The 13,230-nt window shown below is 39.1% G+C and overlaps 1 protein-coding gene across 2 annotated transcripts in view; it reads left to right on the forward strand.

Annotated features, from left to right (window-relative positions):
• The window catches only part of LOC129776220 (interferon-inducible double-stranded RNA-dependent protein kinase activator A homolog), a 36,081-nt gene extending 25,628 nt beyond the window's left edge, over positions 1–10,453 (forward strand). For both annotated transcript variants that reach the window (XM_055781734.1, XM_055781735.1), the window contains 2 exons: positions 967–1,227; positions 8,710–10,453. In XM_055781734.1, the coding sequence (XP_055637709.1) occupies positions 967–1,215 (249 nt within the window). In that variant the 3' untranslated portion in view covers positions 1,216–1,227; positions 8,710–10,453. The remainder of the gene's footprint in view (positions 1–966; positions 1,228–8,709) is intronic.
• Positions 10,454–13,230: the final 2,777 nt, after the last annotated feature.

Below are 13,230 nucleotides of genomic sequence, written 5' to 3' on the forward strand. Positions count from 1 at the left end.
GGTAGCTTACTGTATATGATATTTGAGCGCATCATATACCACACAAAATATCAGATATTCGATGCTCTATATACGATAGTTATACGATTTAATGTTCGCTGGGTTGGCATACTTGGCAGCTTCGTTTGTCAAGTTCATAATCTCATGTTTACAGTTTTGAGTTAAGTGCAATTGAATGACGCAGTTGAACTAATTTATTTTTGTCACTATGTTTATTAGAACGCAAAAGATTGGCATACAGATAATCTTTCGTTCATAAAAGTTAAAAATAAAAAAAGCAACTCTAACTTTCACTTTTCTTGAAACCGGAAATATTCGGACTTAAAAATAATTTTAACGTAATATTTCAAATATACATGTATTTACAAAAATCTATAATAATTATTATAATTATCATGTATAAGTCGTATATTCATCCATCCAATCATCCTGAATACTGTTGCAAGTGGAAAATAAATGGGTGTTCGTTGCTTATGATGCGAACATAAATAACAATATAATACAGTTATTTAAATTTATTACGACATGCCGACATGCCACTCAGTGTCGCTTTGGAGGTGATTTTGGCCTGTAATTGAACATTGGCGAATGGTACAGTGTCTACGCCTGGAGGCAGCTTTAATGTGGCGCCATAATTTGGGCCCTGAATTCGATGTTTTCAAAAATGTCCAATTAAACGTGTCACATTACAAGTCTGTCCAATAATCTAAACGTCGCATTAAATGTAACTTACTGTATATAAACAATATTTATTCCCAGCTGTTTAGAGGCATCTCGCACAAATTGACAATATCATTCAGTTGTCAGTGCAAGTCGGTGCAATTTTTAGAGTGTAAAAAAAGTTCACTGTTTACATAAAAGCAATCTCGAATCGGTCCCACTTTTTTGCTTGAAGTTACTATCCCCTGCTTCCACCTTCACCTTAATGTATGTAACCAATATATTTCACCTTCTTCTCTTCCCCAGTCTACTTGTTTGAACAGCACATCGGTGGATTTCGTCCAGATGCTGAACGACATCGCATCTGAGCAGCGCTTCGAGGTTACGTATGTCGATATCGACGAGCTGACGATGTCCGGACGCCATCAGTGCTTGGTGCAGTTGTCTACCTTGCCGGTAGCGGTGTGCCATGGAAGTGGACCTTCGGCCAAGGATGCCCATGCAGCTGCCGCACGTAACTCGCTCGAGTATCTCAAGATCATGACCAAAACGTAAAGTGGTGTTCAGGTGAGTGTGAGCGGGTCTGATTCTTCTGTCGAATCGATTTTAGACTTTCCAAGAGTTGATCTGGTAAAACATAGAGCTCTTGAAGGGTTCGGTACAACGATCAGGGCCAGAAAAACACAGGGTTCTGTTTTGTAAGTTCTTGATCATTTGTTGTTGAAATTTCATAACACATTACCGATAATTCGCGATTGACTTGAGATGAGGCTTGCAATGAATTTGTTGGCTGTTTTCAATTTTACAATTCTTTTGTAATGAAGAATTTTCTGTAATATACTATTGTAATTTATTTAGAGATACAGTTGATTATAATCAACGACGACCCTTAGTCTGCACTCCACATCGACTAGGGTGCATTCTCTACACCCAAACTTAGTTTTAAGCACATCTTTTGATTTCCTGATTTATAACATTAAATGAGCTTACAAATAACAAAAAATGTGCTACCCTCCCATACTGGTACTGCATTTACTCAAGCGAGAGGCACAATTGAACTTGATGTTGTTTTTTTTTAATATTGGGAACAAATAATAAGCTAGTTTGTGTTTTTCCGGAAGACCGCAAAATCAAACGTAAATCTTTGAGAATCATACCAAAGAAAGCTTTGTCCAGTGCTCTGCAGTGATCCGCCAGATCCTCAAACTGCTCACTTGTCTGAACCGTCCTAGCTGCTCGCTGGCACATCCCAGAAGAAGTTGAAATGTCAATGAAAGAAGATTCAAATCATAAATCACTCACTGATATGAGCCTCTTCCTCAGAGCTGATTCAGAAATATCGAGGTCTGCCGCAATCTGACGCTTCGAGACTACTTTCCGAGGCCTCTGTCGGGCCATTTGAGCATTTCTGGAGTGCATTTCTTCAAATCATTTTCCTTTTTGTGGGTCCCGTTAAAATTGGGTTGAAAACATTTTATTTTTTTTTTCAGAGCAAAACTGATACGAACTTTCGCCCCACAAGCACAGCGCACCTTTGCCCCACAAGCAATTTTTGAACTAATCGAATTTTTTATAAAAAGCTCTTGAACTTTTTCGCAAGAACGAATACGCATTATCATCTACTATAGAATGAAGGTTTCCTTGACATTGTAGTTTCGAACTATTCAGTTATTCTAGGTAAGGCGTCGTGCACAAATTACGTAACGCTAAAAATGCGATTTTTAGACGACCTCCCCCCCCCCCCCCTATGTAACAAAAAGTAACGCAAAATAAATCCCCCTCCCCCCCTAAGTAATAAAAAGTAACGCAAAATAAACCCCCCTCCCCCTTACGTTACGTAACGCTAATATAATCTTCACACAAATTAAAAATCTTTTGAGAAGTTTTCATATTTCAGTTTTATTTATTTGTTATATTTATTGTGTAATTCAAATATCAGTGTATAAAAGTTACAGGAGGGTTGTGTCCGGGACACGACCGCATAGTTGACGTACGATTCCGTTAGGCTATCTGTTGATTTTCAATATGTTTGAAGAATTACATCGTTAAACTGATAATGATTTGGTGGCCGTTTTGTTTGGTTGTTGGGTATTGTTTGTTCATTGGTGTTTACCGAGTAATGATGACATAAGGATGGTAAACAATTTTACACTTAGACTTGTACTAAATTTTTCACAATACACACGATTTCACCAAGCAACTAACATTAAAGTTCCAAATTTCAATTTTATTTGCTAGAATTATTCGTATCACTCACCTTACTTGCAATACAAAAATGCCACCGGCTTGCATATATGTCGATTTTCCCCAGGCAGCTTGGTTTTGATGTCTCTGTTAGGGACCCGCCGCATGTGTCGTTAATTTCGACCAATCCGAAGTGGGGATTTCCCGTTTGGATAGGGGTTGAGATTTTTCACTTGTTCGTTAATTAGTTTCATGACATATATTATTTTCTTCAATAAAAAAAAATTGTTATGGAGTGTCGAAATCGATTGACGCAAAAATTTCATCAATCTCTCATGAAATGACTGAGCAATAAGCGTTTGAAATTTGACAATTTTCACTACGCACTCGATTTTCGATTTTCAATTTCTACCCCAATATGTTCCCGAAAGACGAAATCCTACGTCAAAATCAGACATCTGGCCAGGTCGGAATCAAGTGCTCTTCGACTGGAATTATTGGAAATGTACTATCATCATCATCTACTACAAATTGTAATTCTGTATCAGAGTCTTCGTCCGTCCAAATAGATTCATTGTTTTCTATCACTAATACTTCCTTTCCTCGTTTTGATACAGTTTTTTTCGGGTACTGACGTTTACCAAGTATTCCGGTCCTGTGAAGCTTTTGATGTTTCTTGAGCACTACTTGTGACGCGAAATAGATGAAGCATGTTTCACAAATCTTGGTTTTTAAAACTGCCTGCTGAGACGGACAATAAGTGTCATACGGAAGTTTCTTATATGCAAGTAGTGACTTCGGAACAACTTTCGACAAGTTTATAGTAAAAGTTATTGTAAAAGTACTGGGATGTCCTTACGTGACGAGCAAACCACTCGGCTGCATATCCTATTAATTTCGCTTCGTCGATTTGGGAGTTGCTGGGCTCAGTATATTCTGCTTTAACAGGATATCCATCGATCGCTAGGTTGTTCCACACATCAGCTAACGATTCCCCTGCATACTCAAAATTTTTCGCTTCCAGTTCTGGGTCTCTTGTTCTGAGTTTTTCATCCAAGTGAGATCCGTAATGATCATGAGGAAGTATTAAGCCTGCTAACTCGCGAGACAGAGGAGCCATTCAACGTTCAACGCGGTTGAAAGCACTGCGTTCTGGAGCATTTGTAGCAACGAATATTGCATCAAGATTCAATTTATTAAAATGATGAATCGCCATATCTATGACCTTTTTATAACGAGGGTTCTCGTCTGGTCCTCCATCCACAGTAATTATGATTACTGGCTTAACTGTTCCTTGATACCGAATAATTGAATCGAATTCAGGCAGCTCGCAAACCGTTGTACAGTCGAGCCCATGAGAAAATGCATTTGAAGAACAGTGCTTTCCTGAACGAACTGCAACGTACGTTGGACCACTGTATCCAACTGCTTCAGCTTGTCCGATGTGTCCTGGCTTTATACTGCATCCTGCGATAACAGGTGGAATAAGCTTATGTTTAGCTGCCACGACGAAATCATGATCCGGAAGATTAACGCGATATTCGAGATGCATTAATATCGGTGCCTGTTTATTGGCTGCTGTTAAGCTCATTACAACGCGTGCTTTATTATCTTGGCTCAGGAAACACACCTCATTCGGTCCCAGAATCGAAGCTGCTCAAGCATATGTATGGTCGCAGTACAAAATTTATCATCTACATGTACTTTGTGGCTATCATTCCTAGCCTTTAATAATTTTACTGGTACTGTGTGTACGTGACGTTTACCTTCGATACTGGTTACTATATGAGGAATCAAACGAAGATACGTACCCGACCGACTCACATGGAAACCTTTGTGCTTTAGCGCTTCGGTCAGTTCCGAAAGAGTTTTAATGCTCCGATATCTATCATCCTGCCGTTTCTCCTCAGCGGCTAATCCATGCATTGCAATATCCACAATTGCTTTAAGCAAATCTGGCTGGCTTTCTTCCAATGACGGTCGTCCAGTAGAACTGTGTGCCTTCAAAATATCCTTGGCCTCAGGTATGCTGGCGAATAGGTTTCGCATTGATTTTTTCTTCTCATCCCGGAACCGCTGTTGGCGCTCTTGGGCTGATGCCTTGGTTTTTAGCTTAACTTACATCTGCTTCCGATCCTTCAAGCATCTGCTTAACTTGGATTTACCTTCTTCCGTAAGGCATCCGGAATCTTCCATTTCTCTGAGCTTGACCTTGCAAGAAAAGATAAATTCTATTCAGATTAATTCTGACACTAGACTGCTTTATATTGAATGTACTTACAATTTCAACATTGATGCTTGCGAGCTCCAACTTCAGTCTATTCTGAACGAATGCTGGTCGTTTTTGTGTTGGTTCTGGTTGATCGCCACTATCAGAATGTGCTGTAGGCTCCAACAGTGGAACAGAATCTTTATTCTGCTTCTGGGTACTTGTACTTGCCTGCCCCCAAAATTTGAGTAAAGTACCAGTTTGCGAAGTTATTTTTGCTTGAATTTCGGAGAGTTTTGCAGAAATGTATTTTTCCTGCGTCTTCGGATTTTCCTTCGATTTATTCCAAATTCGTACTGCTTTATCCTGTGACTTCTTCTTGCTGCTCTGAGGATTAGCATTGATGATAGCTTTGAAAGCCGTTGGAACAGTTCATTTTTGTCCATTATTCGCAGTTCCTCTAAACTGTGTGAATGAATGAAGTAACATTAAAATAGTTCTGAGAAAAATGATTAATTTCGATAACGAACCACGTGGTGATAGAACAAGTTGCGACAGGAGCGAAACACTTTGAAACACGATTTTGGAGTTGCTAATTGATGGTTTACTGCCAGTGCAAGATTTCACTCGATTTAATATTGTCCTCAAAACGACTGTTGGAAACAAAATACCAAAGATAACTCTAAGTATTTTATTTTAAACTTGGAACAATAAATTGAAATACCAACTTCATTGAAACGCTTACTAACACGGGAATCTACTTTTTCGGTACACTGTCTAAATTGGAATGAGTCTGGATTATCCCCCGCGCAGCGCACTGCGCACATGCATTTCAGATGTTTTTTTCAGGCTCGCGCATTAGAATGTTAACCAATCAGCGTCGCTCTTGTCGTTGTGTTTGTTTTGTCTCGTTTGCTGGCTGGTGTCCACTCTGCTAATGCGTGCGGGACCCCTGTTTTAAGTTTTCGCTTGCTGGTTATGGCGAGACGGAAAACGTTGAAGTTTACGATGTACATTTTCATTGCTTCAATGCGTGAACACAGCGACACAGGACTCGTTCCATCACTACGAAATAAATTCACAAATACTGATAAAACATCATTGAGTATGTGGACGCGTTGATTTATTAGGGAATTAAAATGGATTTTGTTACGTAACGATCACGGCTAGCCCCCCTCCTCCCTATGTCACATTAAGTAACGAAACCTCTACCCTCCTCCCCCCCCTCCTTCATGTGTTACGTAATTTGTGACGCCTAAGTTAATCATCATCTCCAAAACAGAAAAAAATAGATCGAAACATCGCAAAACTCTTTTTACCTCATTACTTGCTACTTTCATGAAATGTATCTTGTTTATATGTGTGAGCTGCTGGTGTAATAATGTATCAAACGAATACACTGGTGTCGAAATTTTATGCTCGTTTGCTTTAAAAAGGCCAATGTGCACTTTTGCCCCGTGCGCACCTTTGCCCCGCACTACTCTACCTGTTTTACACCCCACTGAAATCTTGTTTGCTTTTTCTGTTGAGTTATTTTTCTTCACACAAGTGAATACAGTTGGAGGTGCGCTGTTGTTTTTATACTTTGATTAGAACGAACGAACACAAAACGAGCGCTATAATTTGATATGGTGCGCATCACAGTGTGCAGTGATTTTTTTTTTTTTTATCTTCGCTTATTTTTCGTCGGCCTATTTCCGCCACTTTAGTGCCAATCACCGACATCAGGGAGGCGACTCCACCTGTTCCTACCTATCAGACTCAACAACTCATGAGCCGGGCCAACTTCTTTTACTTCCGCTCCGAAGGAAGACGTAACCAGAGATTTTTCGCCTCAGAAAATCCCAACGACGCCAGCTGGGATTGAACCCAGGCCGATCGGATTGTGAGGCTGTTACGCTAACCATACAACCACAGGCGCCGTCAGTGTGCAGTGATGTTAGTAGCTGTATTCTGCGCTGTGTTCGTTCGGCGCTCTCATGTGTATGAATTTGGAACACTTCGTACCAAGAGAGAATACGTGTTTGTTATCAACGCGCGCTGATGAAAACTAAACTCAAGTGCAGCGCAGTGTATGTTTTCTGAAGACTGGCGACACTATAGGGTATTTTATTAAATTCAATTTTAAAGAGAAAACCCCGATTCCTCGAAATATATCGTCGGTCCATTTCACTTTAGGGGCGTTTTCCCGGTTGCCTTATCAAGTTGCTCACGGAAACTCTCCGTCGCCGCGTGTTGAGATGTATGAACGATAGTAGAGAGAGTACGACGCATGAAAAACTACTTTATTACGGGGTCGATCAGACAGACATTCGATTTTGGAATCTCGTTTCGTCGAGTGGTTGAGAGTTTGCGTTCAGAGAATCGCTTAGCAGCAGTTTCACAATTTTCAGGCTCTCGATAATCGCATAAATCCACACTATAGAGGCGACCCCTTGGCCACGAATAGCATACTAACTTACGAATTCCATACTAACTCACTGTAAGGACGTGGTTGGCGTCGTAATTGGCCTATAAATGGTCAATAACTAGTTTTGAATCACCGAAACTTCTACATTGAGAATGGATTGCCGCTCCCCTGCAGGATCCCCAATTTTCGAAAACAAAACATGTAAATTAAATTCTCTCTCAGTCAGCTACATTTCCATAAACGTCTTCCTTCATCTTGTTATTGGGTCACAATGAACGCATTCGCTGTCAAACATGACTCGTTCATTAGTTATTTTTGATCTTAACGTTCATCAATTTATTTTTAGTTGAAGCAAAGGGTTGTTTTAATTGGCGTGACGAATGATCTGCCTTATCATTCAATTGAACTACTACTCCACCTCGACATGTACTTCGTGGCTAGCGTATATAATCTTATTTTGACGTCCGTATAAAGTGATACGAAAACATGATTTCTGATGCTAAAAAGGAGTTACACCATTAATGGATGGCTGCATTCTCTACCTATCGTGAACTCATCTACAATTTGTAAATCAGAGAGAGAAATGAATTCAGTCGGAGGTGGGCGTCATTTCAATGTGTCGTGAAGTTCATTTTACGGTGAAAATGAAATGAACACGGACGAAGTAAAAGCAGATAGCAATGAAAGAACCCGAATGATTTTTGATCTATTTTGACAGAGAAACTGCTGGAAAAAGTAAAAACATATTTCCAATTGAATGCGAAGGTTGATGGTTTCATAGCCTGTGGCGATAGAGCCTTCTATGGAGTATATTATATTGTGCTATTGGCTAGTTTAAAGGGAGGAATATCAGAAAGATAAAAAATCAAAACCAAATCACAAATCGATTCAAACATTGGCAATGATTGATTGATTTGATTTGATTTGATTTTCTCTGTTACAGAGGCTTTAGACTACAAAGTTCATTCACTTCGAATTCTCAGATTGCTTTCTGGAATAAACCCGCTTTATTTTCCGGGATTTTCCAGTAAAACAGATTTGACTTCAATAAAAGGAATTACCGAGACTGAACCGTATTGATGAGTCCAAAGATCGATTGTTTCCTGATAATAGTATTGTAATGTGGGAGAAGAGTTGGAATGAGTCTATTGCTCTCGATTGAAGGGTACTACGTTATGATTTTTTTTTTCAGAGTCCACATTATTTGTCTAGTATGCACATTAATATTAAATATATTGTTTTGCAGCAAGCAACGCACTGAGCATCGTCGATGATATCACTCACATAGTTCGGAATAAAAACTATTCCGGGTGTTGTAACAGAACACATGGCTACACCCCACTAACACCCCGCTGCATCCACAACAGTGTAGACATCATCGAGAAGCTCACCGAGCGAAGATTTGAACATACACGAGACATACCTTTGACGTTTAGCGAAAGAAAAACTGTTCAACATCCCCTTTCGGAACACTCGTCAGGGTACTTAAATTCGCGCCACGCAAAATTGGCGTCAATATTCCTTGAAACAAACACATTTTTACTCTGCGTATTTGTTGAGAAAAATATTATGGGTTCTTTTTTTTCGTCTGCTCGTTGCCCATTTCTCGTTATTGTGTCGAGAATACGGAAAATATATGGAGAGAAAAAAAGAGTATCAAGATTGTATTTCTACATTATTTTTATTTGTTTGGGCTTTATTTTACTTTGGAACAAATTGATAAATTTATAGTGTTTAAGATTTTCCTCGCCACGCTAGAATCGGTTTTTTCCAATTTATCCAAACAAACGATTTCTGTATTTCTATAAACGATATTAACTAAATACATAAATAACTATTATCGCTATGGGATAATTATAATCCAAATGCCTACAATGATAAGTAATTCGCGATTGATATCGCAACCACATAAATGGCCTTGAAGGCATCAAGATTATATGTTATAACAAATTTACTGTAATGAACAACGCATCTAATTCTTCTAACCAACGGTAAAAATTTAACACAAGAATGAGTGAAAGCAAACATTCGAGTTATTTATGTGTGTAGTTTAATACAAAACTAAACAAACATGAAATCTTGGCATTATCAAGCAAACAAAAATGATTAGAATACAATACAGTTTTCACAGAGTTGAAACCATACATTAGAACAGAACTTTTTTTTTTATTACAAATATTAGAAGCAAAAATGTGTGCGTATTGAAGCCAAACAAATCACGCATTGAAGAGTCTTGACCCCACTGATGATGTACAGGACATAAGGGGGAATCGACCAATGCGTGAGCCTCGCGTAAATCAACATAATACAAGCTATACTTTGCATAGAATTAGTGGATTTTATTTTCCAAAAAATACCATATCCAAGCAATAATTTATTGTTCAGTTTTCAATCAATCAATTGTGTTCCCCGTCTATCTGATTTGATTTTGCATACTATTTTCTTCTTATTTTAACTTAGTGTTTTCAGGAAAACAAAAAAAACGCTTCATATGAATTGTTGAAAAATCATGAATGTATTTGCTGTCATTAATAGTAATATCTAGTATTGAAAAAAAAACACAAATGATGAATCGCATATAATTACAGAGAAGGTTATACTACACACACATAACATAAATTAGTGGGATTCTTTCAAGCATTTTATCTGATAATGGAACGAAGGCAAGAACAAGAATCTGAACAGCAGGAAGATTGGAAGTCCCATATTTGTAGGAAAATGGGCATTATTTTAATGCAAAGTATAGAGGTTGTAACCAATCACTGAAATATATTATAATCCACATTAAAACATGATAAAACGATGTATATGAGTATATTTATTGTGTGTGCGTGTTCAAACATACGCTTTTCCAGAGATTCAATCCAAAATTGAAAATTTACTTTGCCCAAGAAAAAAACATTTGATGCCTGGAAAAGTGTATTTTGCACGTAATTTTATGTAGTCTTCATTATCTCAAACAGCAAAATAATAAATAAACATCCAACTTGCTCTAGAAGGTTCTTACGTAGAACAGAAAAGAAATCAATAATCTCATTTCAATTCATTTTATTCATTTCTTTGAACTGCCCGAGTCACACTTTTTTTTATTTAAATCGTTTATTTTTACAGGCTCAGTTACATAGGTTTAAAGGAGCCGAACTCCTTACTGTATTGTTACTAGTATATATACATTTTTCCTTAATTCTAATGTTAATAATATAGGAAACCGATTACTCGCGGTCAACTCGAGTTTAGAAGGGTGACATATTTTCTTCAGGAAAAGGAGGGGATATGAGGATATGTTGACATTGATCACACTCACACTCTCAATCACACTCTCAATCACACTCATCACACTCAATTCTTAAACCTATCTTATATCTAATATGTATTTACATTTCATCTTATTCTTAAGAAGGGATCCGATCTCTCACAAAGGAAAAGGAAAAGGAAAAACTAAGGGTATAAGGACAATCACACACGAAGATCGATAGCTTTAAGGAATACATATATTTGGGACATGTAATCAAGGTCTAACCGAGCCAACACGTCTCTCACCGGCACATTGGGCTGCCTTCCTCGGGCCCGAAGGGTGACTACTAAATTCGATCTGGCGACAAGATACAGCTCGCACGACCAAACAACGTGCTCGATGTCGTGGTAACCTTGGCCACAAACACAAAGATTGTTGTCGGCAAGATTAATACGAAAGAGTAGCGCATCTAACGAACAGTGATTGGACATGAGTCGGGAGAAGGTGCGAATAAAGTCCCGGCTCAAGTCCAGACTTTTGAACCATGGTTTGAGGCTAACCTTAGGGATAATCGAGTGGAGCCACCGGCCCAATTCATCTTCGTTCCATTTGCGTTGCCAGTTAACTATGGTATTTTTGCGGACTAAAGAATAAAATTCATTGAAGGCGATTTGACGCTGATAAATATCGCCTTCAATTGCACCTACCTTTGCTAATGAGTCAGCCCTCTCATTACCCAGAATTGAGCAATGTGAAGGGACCCAGACAAAGGTAATGACATAACAGCGTCTGGATAAAGCACTCAAAATTTCTCGTATTCTCTCAAGGAAGTACGGCGAGTGCTTTTCCGGCCTCACTGAACGGATAGCTTCGACAGAGCTAAGACTATCCGTTACAATGTAATAGTGTTCAACAGGTCGTGAGGCGACGCTGTCCAGCGCCCAGTGTATCGCTGCCAATTCAGCAATATACACTGAGCAAGGATTCTGAAGACTGTGTGAGGTGCTAAAAAATTCGTTGAACACTCCAAATCCTGTGGACTCATTCATAGAGGACCCATCAGTAAAGTACATATTATCACAATTGATATCCCCATACTTTGCATCGAAGATCGTTGGAACGATCCTCGATCGAAGATAATCTGATGTTCCATGGATATCCTGCTTCATGGACAGATCAAAATGCACAGAGGAATTGATGTAGTCAGGAAAACAAACACGGTTGGGAATATACGAAGAAGGATCAACCTGCATGGAGACGAATTCATGATATGAGCTCATGAATCCAGAATGAAAATTTAGCTCGATCAGCTGCTCAAAATTTCCGATCACCAATGGGTTCATAACCTTACACCGGATGAGGAACCGAAGAGATAATAAATTGAAGCGATCTTTTAGTGGGAGTAGGCCTGCCAAAACCTCGAGACTCATGGTATGCGTTGAGGGCATACATCCCAACGCGATACGGAGACAAAGATACTGAATTCGCTCGAGTTTAATGAGGTGTGTTTTGGCAGCTGATTGAAAACAGAAACTGCCATACTCCATCACTGAGAGAATAGTTGTTCGATACAACATTATAAGATCTTCGGGATGGGCTCCCCACCAGGTGCCGGTAATTGTACGGAGAAAGTTTATTCTTTGTTGACATTTTTTACTCAGATACCTAATATGGGCCCCCCAAGTACATTTAGAGTCGAACCAGACCCCAAGATACTTGAATGACATAGCATGAGTGATCGGTTTACCCAAAAGTTGAAGCTTTGGTTTTGCTGGTTTATGCTTCCTAGAAAAAACCACCATCTCTGTTTTCTCCGTGGAGAATTCGATCCCTAGCCCAATGGCCCAGGTTGAAAAATTGTTCAAAGTATCTTGTAAGGATTCTTGCAGGTCGGATTCGTTTGATCCTACGACAGACACCACTCCATCATCTGCAAGTTGTCTTAGGCTGCAATTTTGTGTAAGGCAATTGTCAATGTCGCTTACGTAGAAGTTGTACAAAAGGGGGCTTAAACATGAGCCCTGGGGGAGTCCCATGTAAGAGACCCGACTTACTGCCGAATCTCCGTGAGAAAAGTTCAAATGTTTCTCACAAAGCAAGTTATATAACATATTATTCAATAGAGGCGGCAGACCCCGAGATTGTAATTTGTCTGACAAAACCTCTATTGAAACAGAATCAAAGGCCCCCTTTATGTCCAAGAATACTGAAGCCATTTGTTTTTTTTCGGCGTAAGCCAGTTGAATTTCTGAAGAAAGCAACGCAAGACAATCATTCGTCCCCTTGCCCCTGCGGAACCCATATTGTGTATCTGAGAGTAGGCCATTCGTTTCAACCCATCGATCAAGGCGAAACAAGATAATTTTCTCCAACAATTTCCGTATACAAGACAGCATTGCTATTGGGCGGTACGAATTGAAGTCGGACGCGGGTTTTCCGGGTTTTTGAATAGCTATAACTCGTACTTGTCTCCAATCATCTGGAACAATATTATGCTCCAGAAACCGATTGAATAAATTCAACAAGCGATGT

The sequence above is a fragment of the Toxorhynchites rutilus genome, chromosome 3 (genome assembly GCF_029784135.1).
Source record: "Toxorhynchites rutilus septentrionalis strain SRP chromosome 3, ASM2978413v1, whole genome shotgun sequence".
Lineage (NCBI taxonomy): Eukaryota > Metazoa > Arthropoda > Insecta > Diptera > Culicidae > Toxorhynchites > Toxorhynchites rutilus.